The 20,281-nt window shown below is 49.3% G+C and overlaps 1 protein-coding gene across 10 annotated transcripts in view; it reads left to right on the top strand.

Annotated features, from left to right (window-relative positions):
* The window catches only part of ST3GAL3 (ST3 beta-galactoside alpha-2,3-sialyltransferase 3), a 186,752-nt gene extending 166,735 nt beyond the window's left edge, over positions 1–20,017 (top strand). For 8 of the 10 annotated variants that reach the window (XM_017743508.1, XM_017743506.1, XM_017743507.1 and 5 more), the window contains 2 exons: positions 3,183–3,329; positions 15,752–20,017. In XM_017743508.1, the coding sequence (XP_017598997.1) occupies positions 3,183–3,329; positions 15,752–15,841 (237 nt within the window). In that variant the 3' untranslated portion in view covers positions 15,842–20,017. Of the gene's footprint in view, positions 1–2,885; positions 3,155–3,182; positions 3,330–15,751 lie in introns of those variants that run through there. The other 2 variants (XM_017743513.1, XM_017743512.1) reach the window with 2 other exon arrangements.
* Positions 20,018–20,281: the final 264 nt, after the last annotated feature.

Here is a 20,281-nt window from a genome sequence, read left to right as displayed (position 1 = left end):
AACTACTGATACACAGCAGGTGATGCAGAGCTTGCAAGGCCAAGCTAAACACTTGTGGCAGAGAATTGACAAGGGGAGAGGGCTGCCAATGATTTCTGGGCTTTGCCATTCCCAGCTCACACTGCTTCGTGAGCACCAGTTCAGGTCAGAGACTCATCATGGCCGCATCTGGAGCAGTGGTCGTGTTGGACCATTCCAGGCAGCCCCATGGTCTAACCTGCACTGGGCAGTCTCTGTGCAGCTGGGAGGCATCCCAAGAGGCTCCTGCCTCGGCACTGGCTGCTGTTGGGCTGTAGCTCTTCAAACGTTTGGCTGAAAGCAGCACTGCTTGGTGATACAGGAACACCCAAGAACCACAGAGGGCCATGAGCAGGAAGACAGGCTTTGAGCTGCTCTAGCACTAGATTATAATTCCTGAGGCAAGATGGTGGAATTTTGGGGGGTTTGTCTTAGCAAAGGCCTCAAATAACAAGAGGCCTGCACAGTTGTTTGAGAGAGTTTTATTTTCATAACTCAACACAGGAGGTGTGGTGGTTGCTTTGGTATGTCTTTGGGGCACGGCACAAGGGTGTGTGTGGTGAGATAGCACTGACGCATCATGCAGGGCATAGCAAGCCAGATTTGGCACAGCCGTGTCTGTGATGCCTAACTTCTTTTGGAGTGACTTGTCCCCCAATTTGCCCCCGAGGCTGTATATGGTCCATCAGGTCCAGATTAGAGGTTGGCAACTAATGAATTTATATGTACAATCTGGAGAGCTTGGAAGCTGTGTAGATGCAGCCAGAGAGTAGTTATAGCCATTTCCTCTCTGATATGTGTCTCCTCTTATTTGCCACTTCTTTGCTAGGAGGAGAGGATAGTTGTAGGGGCCAAATCAGATACATCTACTAAGGCTCATGAGTTTAGGAAGGTAGGTAGTCTCTGGTATTTTAATCATTTTTGAGAACAGGGCAGGTGGTACTAAGATAGTGGCTTGTCAGGAACTACTGAAGAACAGAAGCAGATAAGAAAATTACCTCCTATTTTTTCCATAAATACCACTGGATGCATTATAGAAAGAATAAAGTCAGGCAGATATTTGGCAATGAAAGTTCACTTTCAATTTCTGTCTACTGTTATTCCCCAAACAGACTGCGCCTGAAAGAAAGTTTGGCAGTCCTCCCGTGAGGTTGGGTAGTGTGATTAATTCTCTGTGGTTTGCAAGACTCACATTAGAAAGTTAGCTCTTAAATGTTAACTTGGCCAGTGAAATTCCCTCCAGGCAAAGACCCTGTGTCTCCCTTGAGCGGTACCGTGGGAATGGGCCCGGTGCAAGTGTGGGTGGTGTTAACACCATCATGTTCCCTATGACGACACGGTCTCAAGGATGTAACCATTTACTCACTGTGTTTTGGACACTGTAACTACAGCTCTGCTGAGGGAAAGGGTTTTGTGGCACGTCCAGTTACCAGCTGATGCAATTCCAGCGATGTACAAATGTCATCTTCTATGCAAAACATAAAGCTGAGGAATCGGAATTAAAACTGCCATGTCCAGGAAAACAGGATGTTCTTGGATATTTTGAAATTTGGGGCAATGTTCTTATCCTTGCCTAATAAACTTTTTCCATTTTTTTGAAACCCCTACTTGATATTTTTTGGCTACTAGTGAATTAACAGTTAACTAAAGTAACTAGAATAAAGCCAATATTGTTTTTGTGAGTATCAAATGAAATTAAGCTGTGAGAACAAAATGACTCTGCTGTTTTCCCCCACATCTAGAGCTGGAACAGGAGGATGTAAGAAGGTCTTGTCATTTCAGATGTGCACTGTTACTGTTGTGCTGCAAATGTTTGAATTTAATGTCTCATTGATTTAGCCATAAGCAGGTTTTGCCTGTTTGTTTTCAGATTAGAGTGGTTCCAGTGCACTGTAGTGGAGTTCTCCATAGCACATGAGTTGTGCTCCCAGATCTGCACATCCCAGCCTGGATACGGGTGACATTTTTTGCTTGGAAACTTTGTTCTTCAGACCAGTCAGGCAATCAGAAGTGAGCAAGACCGTGTGCTGACAAAAACCAGTTCCTTTGAATGAGAAGCAGAAACTCAAAACATTGTTCCCAATCTTTTTGAACATGCAATAGCGTTGCTCACCAGTTCAGGATAAACCATTGTAAATGAAAACTGTAAGTGTGCAGTTGGTTTCTATATCTCAGCTTAGAGCTATCACCCTTGGTGACTGTTTGAGCATGTCCTCTGAATTTGTGATATTTCCAATACTCTACAAATGAAGATGTGGGTGGATTTCTCAGCCTCTCCCTAGCCCCTGGGGCAAAGTTGCCTCTGGATTCATCTGGCTAAAGGGGAGCTAGCAAAGTCGGTGAGCTAGGATTTTACACTGGAAACACTTTGTTGTCCCAGCAGAACACACAGGAGGAGTTGTCGCTGTACAGCACCGCTGTCACAGGGCCTTGGCAGGGCCAGTGAAATGGGAAGGGCTGAGGCTGGACTTCAGTGCAAACTGCAGGTCAGCAGATGGGAAAGGATAGTTGGGGTGTCGCCCGGATGCTACTACCCATCTCTGACTGGCTTCCCACTGCTCCTTGTTTTCCCGGTGTGCTGTGGTTCAGAGGGAATGCCACAGGCCAGAGTGCCCTTTTGCTGCCAGGGTACCCCTGAGCAAAGGAGGGGATCTTGGAACACACTGACTGATCTCCTCTCCGTCTCCCAGAGCTGTTTAATAACCTTAAACTGCTTTTGTCATCAGTAAAATAAGGATTTTGTGCTGTTCCTCACTTCTGCTCCTGTATGGTGACCTGTTTGGGATATGTATTCTTCCTTAGCCTAGCGGGAAGCCAGTAATGTGCATAACATTGTAATCTGCTCTCTACGTCTGTTTTAATTTCAGAAAGCTGATATATCCACTGTGATTCATCCTCCAGCTCGTCTGCTGCCCTGTTCTCAGGAGAGCAAAGTTGTGGCAGGGGAGTCTGACCATTTGCATTAATTTCTTTACAAGTTGGGAGGCTATCAACCCTGCAAGCTGGCACTGGGCAGCTGATGTGTGGATATAGCCAAATACCACGTTCCTAATTTTCTGTTTAGTAGCAGCAGTGCCCCTGTGAGCAGAGACAATAAGAGGAAATCTTTGATTATAAAAGTGGCAACCTGCTAATGACTTCCATTCCTCTTTCTCTCCTCTCAGAACATCCCCACCTTGGGAAGCGTAGCAATAACCATGGCGCTGCACAACTGTGATGAGGTGGCGGTAGCTGGGTTTGGCTATGACATGAGTTCACCCAATGCACCACTGCACTACTATGAGAACATCAAGATGTCTGCCATCAAAGAGGTAGGGAGCTCCTGCCAAGCACATCCTCCTCCCAAGCCTGCCAGCCACCTCGACTCCAGAGCCTGACTGGGATGGTGATGTCAACTTACAGCTTTCCTGTGTGGGTCAAAACACAGCTCCACCCGTGCATTTGCCTGTACAATTCTAGACATTCTCCCAAGCTCAATGTATGTTAAAAATGGTTATTGCTCCTGGGAAACGTTCTCTGGAATGTGTTTATAATGTAATTTCTTCTTCGAGCGGCAGGGAAAGGATTCATGTAAATCTTAACTCAAGAAGAGTGAAAGGGAGCAGTTTTGCTCTGGGATTGAAAAGATATGGCCTCTCCTGCCTTTTGATCCATTGTATTGCTCTCTAATCCATAGGCTTCTTTTGCGAGATGATCCCCTCCTCAGGCCCTGGGAAGCGTGGGGGAGGTGGGATTAGCCTGTGCACCTGAGTGCTCAGCTGACTGTTCAGCAACACCTCGCTGGTATAAACACACCAGGGCTCTGTGGGACTGCTCTGTAAAGACAGGTCCACATTAAACACATTTTCTACTACTATCACAGTGAGACAGACAGCATTTTTGGAGGAGCAAAAGCTCTCATATTGGTATAATGCAGCAGTATAGATACCTTCAGGTCTGTCCATTTCCTGTACCAAACTAGAGTAAACTTGGACACTGGTCAAAGCTTCTATAGTGGGAAGGTTTGCTGCTTTTTTGGGAAAGCTCATTCTTTCCTAGCACAGATGTGGCCGAAGTCTTCCTAAGATTGCTTCTCCCTATTCACTGAGTAGGGAAACTTGCTCTATCCTTCTCCACACTGTGAAAAGTTGTATTGTTCATGGGCAGTAGCTGTCTCCTGGCACTTGGCATTTTTTCACCTCAAGCACTTTGCCATTGATCCAGACCAGGAGGGAAGCTGCAAAGTTGTATTTTTCCAAATCACAAGACTGTACGTGTCTTAGTACTCTCACAGGTTGCAGGCTGCATGACCCTAGGCAGACTGAGAGGAATTATAAATCAGTGATTAGTCAGCTTGAGAAATGAGAAGAGCGTGTCTGATTATCAGAGTGATGAGACTTTGGAACAAGCTCTCAGCAGAGGCTAAGAGAACAAACAGAGTTTAGGCAAAAGCTGTGAGGAGGTCCCCAATATGCCAACGGACTGGACATTGTGGTCCTGAGGTACCTTCTGGGTCTGTGGAGGTAGCAAGAGAGTCTGCCTTGCTCAGTGGAGTAACCATGGATTTAATCAGTCCTTGCTGGGAAAATGAGTGCTTATTTGAGGATTTAAGGGGTATGTCCAGAGTAGTAAATTGAATTGAGGTGATGTCTGGCTTGTGAAATCCCTGAATGGAAAATAGCTAAGGAATATAACTTTTGCAGTAATAGAGGAGGTATCACCACCAGCTTGCCCAGTTTGGGCATCTCGTTATAATCACTGCCAGAGACAGGACCCTGGGCTCCCCAGGCCCAGGTCTGAGGCAGTACAGCTGGTTCCTTAGTCTTCCAGTAAAGAGATGGCTACACCAGAGTGAAAATGGCTGCAGATGCCTGAATCCAGCAGTGAGTACAGAGACTCTTCGTGAAAGTTTCAGGAAAAGCTTTTGGTGCCACTATTTTCACTTTGGTGAATCAGCTGCCTTTGATGGAGGATCACTGTTGCCCAGTTGTTCCTCCTGTCTCATAAGGATGTCAGTCCCATGGTCAGCTCTTGGACGTGGGGACACCCACAGCAGGTGTCCTTGCCAAGCTTGTTTCACAACCTGGTATGTGTCTCAGTCCTTGAGGACACCACTGGAACTGACAAGAATGAAGTCATCTTGCTCTTAATCCTTACATGAATCAATGGAAAAAGTTGGCAAAGAGTTGGATAACAGAGTCTCTGGTTGAAGTCACAGGTCCACATAACCTGGATCTCTGATTTTGGAGGCCAGCACCCCAAATGGGATCCAAGGCCATTGGAAGGTCACTCTTGGACATTGTATGTGGTCTCAGGAATAGACATTGCATGGCACAGGACAGTTAGATGAGGATGAACACATGAAATGCAACCAGTAAAGTCTCCTAGAGAGAGCAGTTGGTGCCTAATTTGCCAGGCCTCTGGTGTCTGGAAGCCATCAGTCATCATGTCCAGGATGTTCTGTACAGAGGTGAAGGGGCGTTGAAAGGTTCTGGTGAAGCCTCAGTAATTCAGATGTCAGTGGGTTTGTTTCTGCAGCTGGGGCTGTTGGGAGCTCTGCAGCCCAGCAGAGCTGGTTCTAGGAGGAGGGTTCCTGTTCCACTTGAAGGCTGGTTACCTGATACGTGTCTGCCCATCTGATCCTCAATTCCTCACCCACAGGCTCCTCTTACATTTCACTGCCCTGGTACAAGAAAAGCCATCTGTTCCCAAGAATCAATAATTAATGCTCCTCCTGCCTCTGCCCCTCCCAATATGACAAATTGTTTGTGATATTGTGGAATGTGAAGAGCAGAGAGAGGATCACATTTCTTTCTCTCCTATTTAATATTAATTATTAATACATTAATATTAATAGTAGCTGGTAATTGTTAGTCATCTGAGGGTGAAGTTGAAAGGTGAAGGGCATAATAGCTGGGTTGTGTCTCCTGCAGTTGCCCTCAAAGAATGCAGAAATAGAGATTTGCCCCACTCCAGACTGGAAGCATCTGCTTGATGAAAGACCTGCATGCAGCTTGCAAACTGGGAGGCTGGCCTGCACTGGTACCTTGTGTCAGACTTTGCCCTTGGCATTAGTGAAAGAAGACTGACCCAGAACCAAACTCCACCAAGGTTTTTGTCTGTTCCATCTGCTCTGACACCCAAAGGGCCAAGAGTATCCACACCATTTTTCTCAGAGTTACTTTGGACCTCTGGGATTGTGCCCAGGCCTAGTTCTTCCTGGTCCTCCTCTACATTTCAGCCTCTAAAGGAGCCACTAAAGCAGGCTATGCCTTGAAATTATGCAAGTATCATCTTTGTCCTCTGGCCTGCAGATCCAGGAAGGCTGGAGTGTCCATTCCTGGGCAGGGGAATGGAACAGGTTTGCTTAATGTAGCATCATCACAGCACTGAAACAACTGCGATGGGATGCAGCTGTTCCACCACAACGAACATCCCAGGCAGGAAACCCCGCAGCTTGACCAGGCTTTGGTGGGGCAGAACCTCTGTTCCTGAAGTTCAAATCTCTTCATTGACTGCCAAGCTCCTCCAGCCTGAATGTCTGAAAGTCTTCAGTGTTTAAGCCTAGAGAGCAGCTGCAGGGAAGCACTCCAGCTCCACCCTGAAAACATCACTGTCTTTACAGAGGAAATGTAAACACTAGCAGTGTCCTGGGTCTGGAGATGCCACACGTGTGTGTGGACTGTGGGAGCCCGTCAAGTAACATCCCTCAAACCCCTTCCCTTGCCTGGTATCTGCAGGGAAATGGGCCTGCTGGTGAGTAGGAGTCCTCTCAGCAAGGTGTGTCACTGATTTACACTTGAGGCTGCTTGACATCTCTCTGGACACCCTTGAAACCCTGTGACTCATCTCCAAGGAATTTGTTCTGATTACATAAAAAGGCCAGCAAAATGAATGCACTCGCTTGCTCACAGCTGGGCGGAGATGCCTCTCCCATGCCAAGACTGAGGTGATAAAATCTCTGTGGAAATGAATCTGATTTTTCCTGTTGCTCTGTGGCACTGGCAGCTGAATTTCCAAAAGGAGAAACAGGCATACCCAGTCCACAGTTTAGCTCAGCCTTTGCTTTCCCCACAGGAGTAAAAGCTCTCAATGTCCAAGATTGTGCTGCAATTGCTACCACAGAAGGCAGCTGCCTACACTGAGTCTTCCAGGATCTCCAGCTCCTGAGGGCTGGGCAGGCATTTCCTGTCCCAGAGGAAAAGGCTCTGCAAGGAGGCAGATGCTCTGGAGCTTGGTCACTGTTACCAGTCAAGGGGAAGAGTATGGTCTTGGGACTCTGTTCAGTAGTATGGCTGCAGACATGTATGGATTCTCCTGTGCTTGTGAATGCTCGTGAGAGTTAATTTCTCCAATTAAGTACTGGATATCTTCTTTACCCTCTCTCCTGGGTAGCTCAGTGTACTCTGGCCAGGGTATGTCCAGGCAAAGCTGGTGGAGAGACCCTTTTCTGTTCCTCAGTGTGCTCTGGAGAGCTGGAAGCACTCTGGGGTGGTGCTTTCAGTTTCGGGTGTGAGCTGGAAGATCAGTGCAATTAAAACCATACCTCAAGGCCAGTTCTGCTGTCCAGCACCTTCTTCCCTTGTCTCTCAACTTCTCCCCATCATGGCTGGGATGCAGACTCCTGGCCTGCACTTCAGCAGGACATTTCTGGGTGGTATCAAGACAAGCTTTGTTCTCTGATCTGTTACTGGGACTCCACTGCCCAACAGACCCAGTGCTGTTGTATAAACTCTCACAGGTGATTTTTCAGCTCTTATTCCATCTCTTTGTTTCAGCTTAAAAAATGTAGAATGTCCAAGTGTGTCATCTCTGTTCAGTTACTACTTTTCCTATTCCAAATAACTTTGCAACAGCTTTTTTCCCTTGCCTGATTCCATGAATGCTGTACAAAAATTTGAGTCTTTGCCAAGGTGTCTGCTCACTTGTTTCTGTTTTCGTGGCAATGAATCCATTGGAGCTGGATTTTCATATACTTCATTGTATTTTTATGTCTTGCTCCGGTCCTGTAATGCTTCCTGCCCAAGCACTCCATAAAAATGTATTTTTATCACAGGTCACTGTCTTCTATTAATGTAGAAGTGTCAGACCCACTGGGAACGTAGTGAAGGAAACATGGAAATGGTGGTGAGGAAAAGGAATAATTTTAAAATAGAGTGAAATAGAAATTATTTAAGGATGGGAAAGTGACTGTTTAGAATAGTAAAAACAGATCCATAAGGAGCTTATGAAACTGAGAGAGCAGGGGGCTGTGCTAAATCATGGGAACAAAGCACAAGACTGGCTCCCAGCATCCCTCCTCCATGTGCTCTGCCCCAGCACACAGCCTTCCCAAGCCTCATGATCCAGAAGTGAGCTTCTATCCCTTGGTCATTTCTTGCAGGAGCAAGAATGTGAGCAAGGAGTTACCTCAGATGCCACACAGGGAACATCCTGGGCTGTCTTCTCAGCAGCTGGCTGCAGACTGCCTCACACACTTATGGCTGGTAAAAAGGGCAATTCATGGTTAAAAGCTGCCCTTACCCATCCAGGGTCTGCATCCTGTCTGCAGCATTTGTGTCCCACAGTGGAGCTGCTGGCAGGTCTCCTTTTTGCTGGAGAAGGAGGTCAAGCACCAGCACCGCTGCTGGAGGTGTCAGCTCCTTTGATACAGCTGTGCCCAGCACCTCAGTGACTCACTGCCTGACCTGAGGGGGAGGTGTCGTGGCAGCCTTTGATGGCTTCTTTCTGATCACTGGCCCCTTCCCCAGCAGGTCTTTGTGCAATGTGAGGACACCATCTTGTAACACTTCTCATTCAGCCTGTGTAAGGGTTGTCACAAGGGCCAGGGGAGGTGGCCTGCAGCACGCAGTGACACACAGCTTTGTCTCTGTCTCTCCCCGACAGCAGCTACCTCTCAGAATAATCCACAAACATCAAGTTTGGAGTCTTGAACCATAAAGGCACAAACAATAGTGCTTTATCATCATCTGGGCTCTCTCTGTGAAGCCGCCTTTTGCATTTTAAATCAACACAAGTTGCTTGGGAGGGGGTGCAAGGGCTGCTTCAGGCCTCCAAGTACCTTAAAGTTTGCGGTAGCCAACAAGAAGAACAAAACTCCTTTGAAAGCCGGGCAGATGTCTGGCCTGGTGATTTATAGACTGAAAACATGGCTATTGGAGCCTGGCTGATGAATTGTGATTGCAGTACAAGGAGTGGTGCAGACTGAAATGGAGGTCAGCTTTGGAGGGGGAGGTTAGGGGCTGGGGCAGGGGCACCTCTGAAAGGGCAGTGCTTTTTCTTGGGGCTGGCAGTGATGACTGATGAGGTTTATACATTTTTGTCTTTGTTTAAAAGCCACCTGTTTGACAGTGTTGGGGCTGAGCAAAGGCCTCACATGCTGTTCCTGTGCATGAGGACTGTGTGTCCATATAATAGAAATCTGGAAAGGATTGTTGGAATGGCAGCCCTGACCAGAGCACAGGTATTGCCTTGTTCAGAAGGACAGAAGTATGGTGACCCTCAGGATATCACTGTGCGCTAATAACAGCAAGGAAGGTACAGCTGTAGAATGGACAAAACCAAATTAGGGTTTGGACAAGATCTCTGTAGGAGAAGGCAGTAAAAGACCTACAGAGGCATGCTAGAGCCCAGCTGCTGGCCCCAGCATTGAACACAGATCTGTGGGGTGCTGGGTACCACCAGAAATGTCACTGTCATGGAGCACTGCCAAGGGGAGAGCCCAGGTATTCCTAGACACAGTGTCTGGCACAGCTCTTCTCACCAGCTGGAAGGGCACAAGAAGAGCTGTGGGCCTTTCACAGCTGTTTTTAGCATGTATGAAGACCTTGCAGGGGGACATTTTAGGAAAGAGCATTTGATCAAGTGCCTTCATGGTTAAATTAAGTGGAAAGGCAACAGAAGGGATGATATAACTCAGATTTTGCTTCCAAAAGGAGGGAGCTTGATATAAGCAGGGCTGTATATAGACTCAGCAGTGCTGGTGGGATGCTCAGTGGAATTGGGACATGCATGCAGACTCTGACCTCTCTGAATTTAGGCCTAGCTTAGGAGAATGGGCTACTAAAAGCAGGTTCACTGAAGAGCTCACGGACTCATTGTAGACTTGAAATCTTTTTTGTGAAAGTACAGTAATTATCTGCAATTCATATTTGCAGCAAGGGGGAAACTGGCAGAAAAAATAAATATAACTTTGTAAAGAACTGCTTAAAAGTGGTGTTAGAAGTAATACAGGAGTGAGGAAGAGCATCAGAAGACTTCACTCCTGATGGCTGGAAGGGACAGAAATAAAGTAGAAGCTGGCAAAAGTCAAGTTCAATTAGATGTTGCAAAGAAAATTTAGCAAATGCTGAACAGTGTCACTAACAAACAATAAGGAAACAAGGAAAGAATTACCAGGACTGACACCCAGGGAGATGAAGGAAGCAGAAGGATTAAGGTAGGAACCACAGGAATATATATATTACCTCTCTCAGGGTGATATGATGAATGTGAGGGAAAGGGGGCTGGCTTACGGTGAGAAGTTCACAGAAGAAGAAAATTACTGGGTCAGCACTGAAAGGCAAAAGCTGTTGAAGCTAATGCAGTAGGTGTGAGAGCCCAAGAGGTCTCTGTTCCACTTTGAGCCAATTAAGCTGCAAGTCCAGAGGAGAAGGTCCCCAATAAATCTATCAGGTTCCACAGGATTAGCTTGTAGTGGCATAATACCTCTTTTTCCCTTCTTTTTCTGGGGGGGGATGGGAGCAAGCCAAGGAAAATAATCCTGTCAAATTCAGAACTCTTAAACTAACCTCAGAGGTACTATTCAGAACTTCAGAGCAGAGTTTAAATGAAAGAATAATTAAATCCCGAAAGCAAACACAACATGGATTTACCAAAGGCAGGTTACAAAAACTAATTTAGTATCTTTATTTGATTTTCTAAAAAATCATTCTTGGGACAGAGGAGGTGTAGCAGCCCCATCTGTCAGAAGTTCAGTTAAGCATGCAATCCTGTGCAGTGGGAGATATTATTAGTTAAGCTTCAGAAGCCACGGTTTGGTGCAACACCTGTACATGAATAGTCTCTCTAAGGGAGAACACAAAAAGCAGCACTGAATGGACAGCTGGGAGTTCCTCTGCAGGAGGTCATGTTTAGTGTTTGCTTTAATGATTTTGGCACAGGAGGCAATGGTGTGCAAGTGGAATTTGTGATGAGACAAAACCAGGTGTGGTCAATACAAGGGAGGATCAGAATACCATCCAGGAAGGCCATGAGCACCTTGAGAATGGGAGTGAACTGGGTGGCATGGAACCTAAGAGTATGAATGGAAGGTCATGCTGTTTGGGGCAATAACAGACATTTTTACTCTAATCCAGGATAGCATTATTTGGCAATGGCAGAGAAGAAAAGTGCTTAGATAGGTACAAATAAATCACAGGATAACTCAGGCTGACAGACTGTTATTGGGGGAAAAAAAAGACAAATACAGCTCTGGAAAGACTAGAGGAAAGGACTTCTTGTAGAGGGAGGGAATTGCCTCTGCATGAGGCACTGGTGAGCTTTTTTTCTGATTCATGAGAAATAAATCTGGAGTAAATAGGGACAGAGGGAGCTACTATAATTCTGGGAGATTTCCCAGTTTTCATGGTGTAAATGAACAGCCCGTTTTGGTAAAAGAAAGATGTGGATTGTTTAACCTGGTAAAATGAAGACTGAAAAGAGATACAGTTTCTCTGTGTGTGTGTATTAAGAGTAAGCAGGAGCAAAAAAAGCTGTTTGAAATTTAAAGTTGATGTAAGGATGACTGGGCATAAAGGAGCTGTGAGTAAATCCCCTGAAGACAAGAAGATGAGGGTGCCCAGCCATCCCTTTTGTTTCAGTGCATGTGAATCCCAAGGGGGTTCAAGCTGAGTGGGGCAGTCTGATCACGAAAATTAAGCAGCTCTGGAGACAAGGTAGTGAAGGCTAAAGACAAAGATAAATTAGCACTGGTGGAGACTGGAAACCGACTGTTGCCAGTGAAGTATCACTCCTTGCTCTGCTGTGGTTCCTGTGTTTTCTGGGAGAAGTGCTGCCGACTTGCAGAAACACAGAGGATGTAACAGAACTGAGAAAACTCCTTCTTTTACAACTTGCTGTTTTTCTTGAATGCATTCCTCATTGACTTCACTCTCTCTAATTTAGCCTTCCTGTATTTTAATTTCAGCATGCTTGATAAGAGTAATGTGGTCTGAAGCTGGGGCATTCCCCGATTGTAATTGATTACAGACAGGGAGCTTACCTTCCTCCTGAGCTGGTCTCTGAGACATTTGCTTAGGCTTAAAATATTCTACTTGGCTTCTCTTGAAGCGACAGATGATGTTTTGTGCTTCTTTGTGGAATTGTCAAGATAAAAAGGATAGGTGGTTTGAGGCTGCTGAATTTGCATAGCCCTGAAAGGTGGCTTTAACTGATGATAAATTTTCATCTAATAACTGTGACCAAGCACTCAGAGCCACTGCCACCTCCCAGGGACGAACAGCCATAACAGTGCATGTGCTTGCAGAGTAACTCTGCTCCCTCTGCTTCTCTCTCCATTGGAAAGAGCAAACATCCACTACTCAGAGAGAGACCCAAAGCACAGGAAATCCTAGCCTGATCCCCAGAGAACAAGAAGGGGTCTGGAGCATCCTGGGATGTTTCTGTTGGAGCTCTCAAAGTTCATTACTCCAGCCATAGGCTCAGGCAAGCAGCCTGTTTGTTTCCACAAGTGGAAGCTGCATTGGATGCGAGCAGCAGAGGAGGGAGAGGGCAGAGCCAGTCTGCCAGGTTGCAGCAGTGGTGATGATGTGCAGGGATGGGAAGGTGGAGGTGGCAGTGAATGTTCCAAACTGCTCCATCACTGTCTTTGAGGTGCAGATTGACAAGAAAAGAGCTGGAGTTTTCTGCTATTGTGTGCTATTTAAGGTGTATACTCCGGGTGCTATTTGAGGTGTATACACCCTGAAACCTTTTGGGGTTTAGGGTGTATTTTGTTGCCTTTTCCTGTTGGAGCAATGGGACTGAGGTGCCTGCCTTCCTGTCAGTTTTGAGAAAACTGCTCTGGCTCTTGTCCCCACTGCTGCTGCTAGTGCTGGAATGCAGCTTCCTTCATCTGATCAACCCTGTCTGTCAGTGGGGTGAGTGAGTCCCTCTCCTGTAATCAGTAACTGGAGCTGGTGTTGAAGACATGCCTCATCCCTCCTGCCCATGCTGCTGTCGGGCGATGGGGGAGCAGCACCACACTGAGCACCCTGACAGTGCTCTTTGGGAGGGGTGAAATCCTGTTCTCACCAGGGAACCTCTTCCTCTGTGGGCTTACATTAGCCACAAAACATTAGAGTACTGATGCGGACATCACTAAGATCCATGGATCAGGTGGGAGGCTGAATTGCCTTTTGTGTGGCTTTCTGCTTGTAACAAGGAGTTAGTAGCAGTGCCTGGGGTATAAAGCAGCCTGGATGCTGAACAACCACAGGGCGGTAGGTCTTGCCAGCAGCTTTGCAGTGAGTGCTGGAGCCTGACCTAGCTGTAATGTGAGAGACTGCAATTGTATCACCCAAAGTTTTATTATCTACCTCCTGGACTTAAATTCCTGCTCCACTTGTACTTTTCACAAAGCAGATTTCCTCTTGCCATCAGATAAGGCACTTGCACGTGGCCTGAGGTGATGTTTCAGGTGGTTTGAGATTTCCTACAAGTGGCTGCCTCCCCAGTTCATCTGTACAAGAAACATAAACAGGTTGTCCTGCCCGAAACCAGTTGGCTTCTCATACTGTGTGATGAGGCTGAAAGGCGTGGAGGAGGGCTCAGATTGCCCTGTGAGGTATCAGGCTCCTGATGCTCTAGGCAGGTTTGACCAACAAGCCCAGCCAGATGCAAGGGAATGCCCTGAGACTTGGTGTCCCAGTGTGGCCTGTGTGTCAGCAGGCAGGTGCTGGCTGCCTGTGGGCAGGAGCTCACCCGCACGCTCGGCTGCCTCTGCCGGGGCTGAGCCTTCCTAGCGAGGGGCTGTGTTGGCAGAAGTGACACTGCTGCATGGCAGGCGCCAAGCCCAGGGCCCCCAGCTGATGTGCCACATGTGGGACTGTTTCCAGCACATTGGGGGATCCTGGCTCTCTGGCTCCAAGGCACACTCAGCCCTGTTCTTCCAGCTCTCTCCGTGCCACCATCGTTCTCACTGCTGCTTTCTGGAACTGATGCTTTTTTCTTTTTACAAGCCTTTGCAAGCCTTATTCCCAGTGCCACTTTTCAGTTTCTGCTTTTATGTTAGCTGAAGCCAAGCACTGAGTTTTTTCTGGGCAGCATCTTTTCAGTTTAGTGATGGGGCCTCACGCATTTCCAGAGTCCCAAAGAGCACCAACGCAGTTCTCCTTGTGTGGTCCTGTTCCCAGTAGTGGTGTAGCCTTTGCAGCATTCAGGTAACAGTGTCACTGGAAGCAGAGGAAGGCAAAGACTTCTTTTGAACACAGGTTACAAGGTAACACCTGCCTGAAGTTTCCTGAGCAGCTCTAACTGTTGTCTTTCCTGTGCATTGAGGAGATGGAAGTGGCTTGTAAATGCACAGTAGCAGCAAGAAAGATATTTCCGAAATGTGCTGGAGATCTAGAGAGGGACCTTCAGTGCTTTGGACCTCTTGTCAGCCCGCTGCATGCACATCATGCCTGGGGCTGTCAGTGCCACACAGCAGTCATGGCTGAGAGCTGCTTGTCTTGGACAGGACAGGGCAGGACAAGCAGGATGACAGGAGAGCCACATGCACCTTGTGCACGATGCACACAACCAGAGCTTTGCAGGCAGGTGCCCATGGTTTTGCAGTGGGTAAACTGGATTTCAATACCTATGACAGAATGCCCTCAGCGGGCTCATGGGGCTGGGTGCTTTGTTGGTTGGAGGCCATCTCAGGGAAGCTCCTGTAGAGTGACTTTGTCATCATCCAGATTGTATTTAGAGCTCAGATTACCTGCTGACCAGAGCACTGTGCCGAAATCATGTACTGTGATTCTTGTCCTGTTGGGAGATTTTGGGAAAAGTTGCTTTTCCCTGTTCTGCCGTGGGCTCCATGGTGTGACAAACCACTTCTTCCTTTCATTAAGTGCTTCAATAGTCCCAGCACACGGGAGTGATGGCAGATGCTGCAATCCCAGCTCAAGCCTGCTGCAGGGAACACATCTGGGTGGGCTGACACCAGCTATAGCAATCACTGCTCTGAAGTGCCTGCTGGGAGATGTGGCCATTTCACCCTTCACATTGTATTAGTGTAACCTTTACCATGTGATTTCCTCTTGATAGAGCTAACAGAGGCTTTGGTGGGGATGGTCTTGGGGTTTTTCAGCTGCATGCACCCCCATGCATTGCCGTGGCCTGGCAGGGAGCTGTCTGTGGTGGGTATATGTCCTGCCGTTGTGTCCGCTGCCAGCTCTGTTCCCTGGCATACACCATCACCAGTGCTGTGCTGTTGGGCTCTCATGTGCAGTAGCTTGGGAGGGCACATCTGCCTAAGGGACCTGGATTGTCCAAATATCACCATGCCAAAAAACTTCACCCAGACCGTGGGGAAACCTTCTTCCTCAGGTACACGGGTCTGACCCTGCTGACGGTGTCAGCTGTACATGAGAGAAGGTCCGCGGTGTGCAAGGGCTCTTCTGATCTACAGCAGGGTCTGTGTCCTTGGCAGAGTCTCCCAGACATGAGGGACAGGAGCATGCTTGGCCAGGCTAGTTGGTGACCTCCTGTCTCTCTCATTTTCTTCCAGTCCTGGACGCACAACATCCAGAGGGAGAAGGAGTTTCTGAGGAAGCTGGTGAAAGCCCGAGTCATCACTGACCTAACCAGTGGGATTTGAGTGGCTGCAGCCACTGCCTCCAAGGGAGGAGACGAAGACACACTGCAGCTCTGGGAGCAGGCACTGGCAGCCCCCTGCAAGAATCCCACCTCACTGAAGACACACAGAGATGCCCAGGTGCTCTGGGAAGACCCTCTTGCATTGCCAGTCTGCATGAGGGTTACAACTGCCACCTCCAGGCCTAGAGCTGGCAGGAGGTGGGCAAGGGGCTGAGTGGACAGTTCTTGAACTCTGCATCACAGACAGATCTTCTGCATCCTGAATTAGACAGAAAAGACTCAGGAGAGAGAAGAAAGGTTTGTGAATAAAATGATTTGTGCCAAATGGGAGGTGATGCTGCCCCAAGGCAGCAATGCCTGAATGTACAAAGTATTATTTTTTAAAAGACTCTGCTGGAACCATACTAGAAATACCAAGGTACAAGGCAAAGTCTGCTTGTGCACAGCCCTGTGAAAAACCTGGCCTCTTCACGCTCCATCTGCATTGTCACCGGCCTCAGACCTTTCCCCAGGAAAACAAATCCATCCAAAACTTCGGTGTCATTGGTGCTGCTACACTTCGAAGGGAGAATAATGGCTGCCTCTCATTCTCCACTTGGAGCTTCTGGATGGAGATGAGCATGGGTTTGTTTTTCTGCATTTTTCCTCACTTCCTCCACAGAGGCAGCAACAGCAGCAGCCACTGACTTAGCTGTGTTTTTCATAGCCATTTGCTCTGCCTCTGCTCTGACCCCGAGGTGGAGCAGGGAGCCAGCGGCTTCCTCTGCCTACAGCAGACCTCCCCACCTTCCTGCTTGTCACGATGCAGAGGAGCCTGCCCTATTGCGCTCAAGGCTTTCAGGCCTCTTGGTTTGTGCCTGCTGTGCAGGGCGCCCGTGGAGTCCGTGCAGACTGGTGTCACTGTTTCTGGACAGCATCTCGCTTTGGTTTTGTGTGGGAGGGGAGTAATTTATTCTTTGGAAGGAGGTCAGATCTTGAGCAGAGATCTCAAGCTTTACAGTTTGAGAGCAGACTGCTGAAGATGTTTGTTTTATGTTCCAGACTTGATCATGTTCCCTATTTAAGCGACGTGTGACCTCAGTGATGATGGAACCTGATGGGAACTCTCACCCTCTGCTTGGCCCCTGCTCTCTCCATTTCCAAGCTCCTCCTGTGCTGTTCTAGCACTGCTGCTCCTCCTGCTCTCAGGAGCACGTCCTTCCTTTGCCCTCTTGGTCCCAAGATGCACTATTTGCACACTTGATTTGTATACATATATCAGAGGAGGTGGAATAAACTGAGCAACATGGCCAAGTGCAAGGGCAGCAGGGTGGTCTCATCCACCTGAGGAGCATGGGCAGAAGGGAGATTGCCAAGGGAATGAATGCCTACATGTGAAAAGTGGCTCCTGTGCTCTCCTAGCCTGGAGCAGGCTGGACTGCACCCACAGGTGCTGTCCCAGTACCTGGGTGTCGAGGCACTGGCACACAGCCAGCCAGTGCTGGAGTCAGTGGAGGGGGATCCCAGAGGGATGTGGGTTGGGCTCATGGTCCTGGCACTGCATCTGACAGAGCCCAAGGATTGCAGCCTGCCTTGAACTGAAGTGGGAGCATGGCTCTGGCATGGGCAAGGAATGCTCAGAGCAGGGCTCGCATGGCTCCCCTAGACCAACTCTGCACCCACTGACTTCCAGGGGGCTGTGACTTTGGACCTGAGATCCTTGAGGGGGTGTGCAGGAGGGGCAGGCAGTGACCCAGGCATGGGGCAGAGGAGCAAACTGCACAGAATGGTTTGAGACCAGGCTGCAGGCAGAGGCAGCTCCCAGGACATGGCACTGAGTGCTGCTTACACACCGGTGTGGGATGCATCCCTCAGGAGCCTCTCCTGCCTGGTGTGCCTGTAGCCAAGGAGCTTGCTCAGGGGCAAGTCGTGCCCAGCTTCTTGTTGTGGCTGCTGTTTCCCTTGTCATCTGGGAGCAGCTCAAAGATCCTGCCACTTCTGGGCTGCAGGAGACATGCTGGAAGGCTCTCCTTCCCTTTACCCCTCCCATGTCCCATCCCCACTACTCTGGCCTCCCAGCCAGTCAGTCCCTGTTCCCCCAGGGACATGCCTCCTGTCAGGATGCTCTGTGAGGTCTCCAGCAGGTTTTAGAGCCTATGCTGTGGCAGATACACCTTTGAAGTATCTCCTGGTTTGTTATTCCTTCTTGAGGAGTCCATGGGACTGGATTTCCATGGCGCTCACCAGGCAGTGCTCCCTTTGCAGTTCCTAGGTGTCGGCCTGGACTTGGGACCATCATCTGTTGAGTCCCAGCCATGCTGGCAGTGGGGATGCTTGGTCTGGATCTGGCTGAGGTTGGGCTGAGGAAGGGTTGACACCCACCCTCTCTCTGTCTCAGTGCTTTAACCAGCTGCCACGGGAGCCCTAGGGCGGGGGTGGGTAATGAGGTGTATCCATGGGCTGCAGTGAGCTGAGATGGCAGAATGGGCAGCTGTGTCCAGAAGGAGGAGGGGAGTGAAGAGCCTTTGGTGTCTGTGCTGGGCTCCTCCCTGCCCACTGGGGGAAGCACCCCCATGGAGGCTTGTGATGGTATTAATTTGATTAAGGCTGGTTTATTGAGCGCTACAAAGCTACAGGGGACTTTTATCTTCCAACTCACTGGCTCCAGGTCCAAGGACACAGCATGGCCACTGCTCAGCCTTCCCTGTCATCCCAGCTCTCCACCACAGCCATGAACAGGGTGGGAAGTTGACCCTACAGACAAGGGAGGTGACTCCAAGCCCTTCCCTCCACCTTGGCAAGGGTGTCCAGGCAGAAGTGTCCAAGTTGAATAAATGAGTGCATGGCCCAGAGTGACTGTGGTGGGTCAGGACCACCTGCATGTAGAAGGAAAGAGCGTTTGGGGGCCGAGGCTCTCCTCTAGTTCACTGACACCACAGAGCAGCCTGTGGCCGAGTGATGGGGCTCCAGCTCCAGGAGCAGTGCTCAGCACTGGGTTTTGCTCCTGGGTGCCGTTCTTTTGGCTGCCTCCTCACGTGCACCTGCAGCCACCTCCCGCCCTTGAAACGCTGCAGTCCTGCCAGCTCGGAGCAGTGCACGCGGGTCAGAGCAGGGTCAGTGGGACGGATGTGAGTCTTGGCCTCTCCCTCACAGTGACTCACCTTGTCAGATCGGAAGGGAGAGCCCAGGGGAATTCTCCACAGCCTAAATATAGAGCGGGGTTGCCTGGTGCCTCTGATGCGCTGTGGTGCAGAAAGGCCATTCGGATGGTGGGGAACCTGCCTAGACAGAGCCCAGGGAAACACAGGGAGGTCGGGGGCCAGTGACCACAGTGGGTTTTGCTCCAGCTAGTGCAGAGAGCAGGTATAGAGACCTGCAGGGCAGCCTGCACGTGCTGCTCTGGAGGACAGGGGCTGCCAGAGAGTTGCTGCTGCTGTGCTGAGCACACCATGAGCTGCTTGTGCATTTGTGGCAGTGCCCACCACACTGGCATTGGGCTCCCACCACCAGCTCACCCCATTATGCCTGGCCATCCTGTGGCCTCAAGCTCACACACGCCAAAGGGAAGCACCATGGCCAGGTAGCATGAGGCAGCCATGGGATCCAGCCCAACATTCCTCATCCCAGCATCTCTGGGCTTCCAGTGTCTCCTTTCCTTGGAGGGAGAAGTGGAGAGGCCCTGCCTGGCCATGCTCTGCTACCCCTCAGTGTGGGCACTGCTGGGAGTGGGGGAAGGTGTCAGGACAGGGCTGTCTGTGTCAAATGGGTGCAGCTGGGCTGGGTATGGGCAGAACTGGACATGGGCAAGGGCTTCCAGAGTGTTTGGCAGGGAGGCAACCACCACACCAAGCTCCATGGGCACCAGCACGGTGTGCTCTCAGTCCGAGCGTGTGTCACTCGCAGTATTAGAGACGTGTCCTTCGGTGCAGGAGCCCCTTTGGGGCCACTGCCCTGCCCCTCTGGGCACTGGCTCCTTGCACAGCCTGCACGGGGTCTCGAAGAGGCCAGTGCATTCGCCAGTACTGTACCAAGCCAAGATGCAAGAACTCAATGAATTTTTAAAATTAGTTTTAGTTTCTGCATTTTTTTTTAATTTCCCCTCTAGGCAGGGAGGGCAAGAGTCTTGCAGGCTCCTCCAAGCCAGCTTATGTCACATCAATTCAGTCATATCACAGAAGCAATAAAGCTATCAAACAAGCTTGGCTGGCCTCTTTCTTCTACTGCCTTGGGCGTTTTTTATGGGAGGCAGAGGGATTCCCCTGGTTGGGCTGTCCCCTGCCTGGTTTCTCTGCTGACTCCTCCAGGACAGTAATCCAGCTGCTGGGAGCTGCAGCTGGCCAATGCCACTGGCCTGGTACTGGGGACAGGAGAGGGCTGTGCTCCTCCTTGCAGGTGACTTGAGGGGTGGGAGAGGGGATTGTGGGTTGGGTTCATTTCATGTTGGAAGGCACATGCATCAGAC

This window comes from Corvus brachyrhynchos, unplaced genomic scaffold, assembly GCF_000691975.1.
Source record: "Corvus brachyrhynchos isolate BGI_N302 unplaced genomic scaffold, ASM69197v1 scaffold48, whole genome shotgun sequence".
Classification (NCBI taxonomy): Eukaryota; Metazoa; Chordata; class Aves; order Passeriformes; family Corvidae; genus Corvus; species Corvus brachyrhynchos.
The sequence above is the reverse complement of the archived record's forward strand: the minus strand, read 5'-3'. Positions and strand labels throughout refer to the sequence as shown.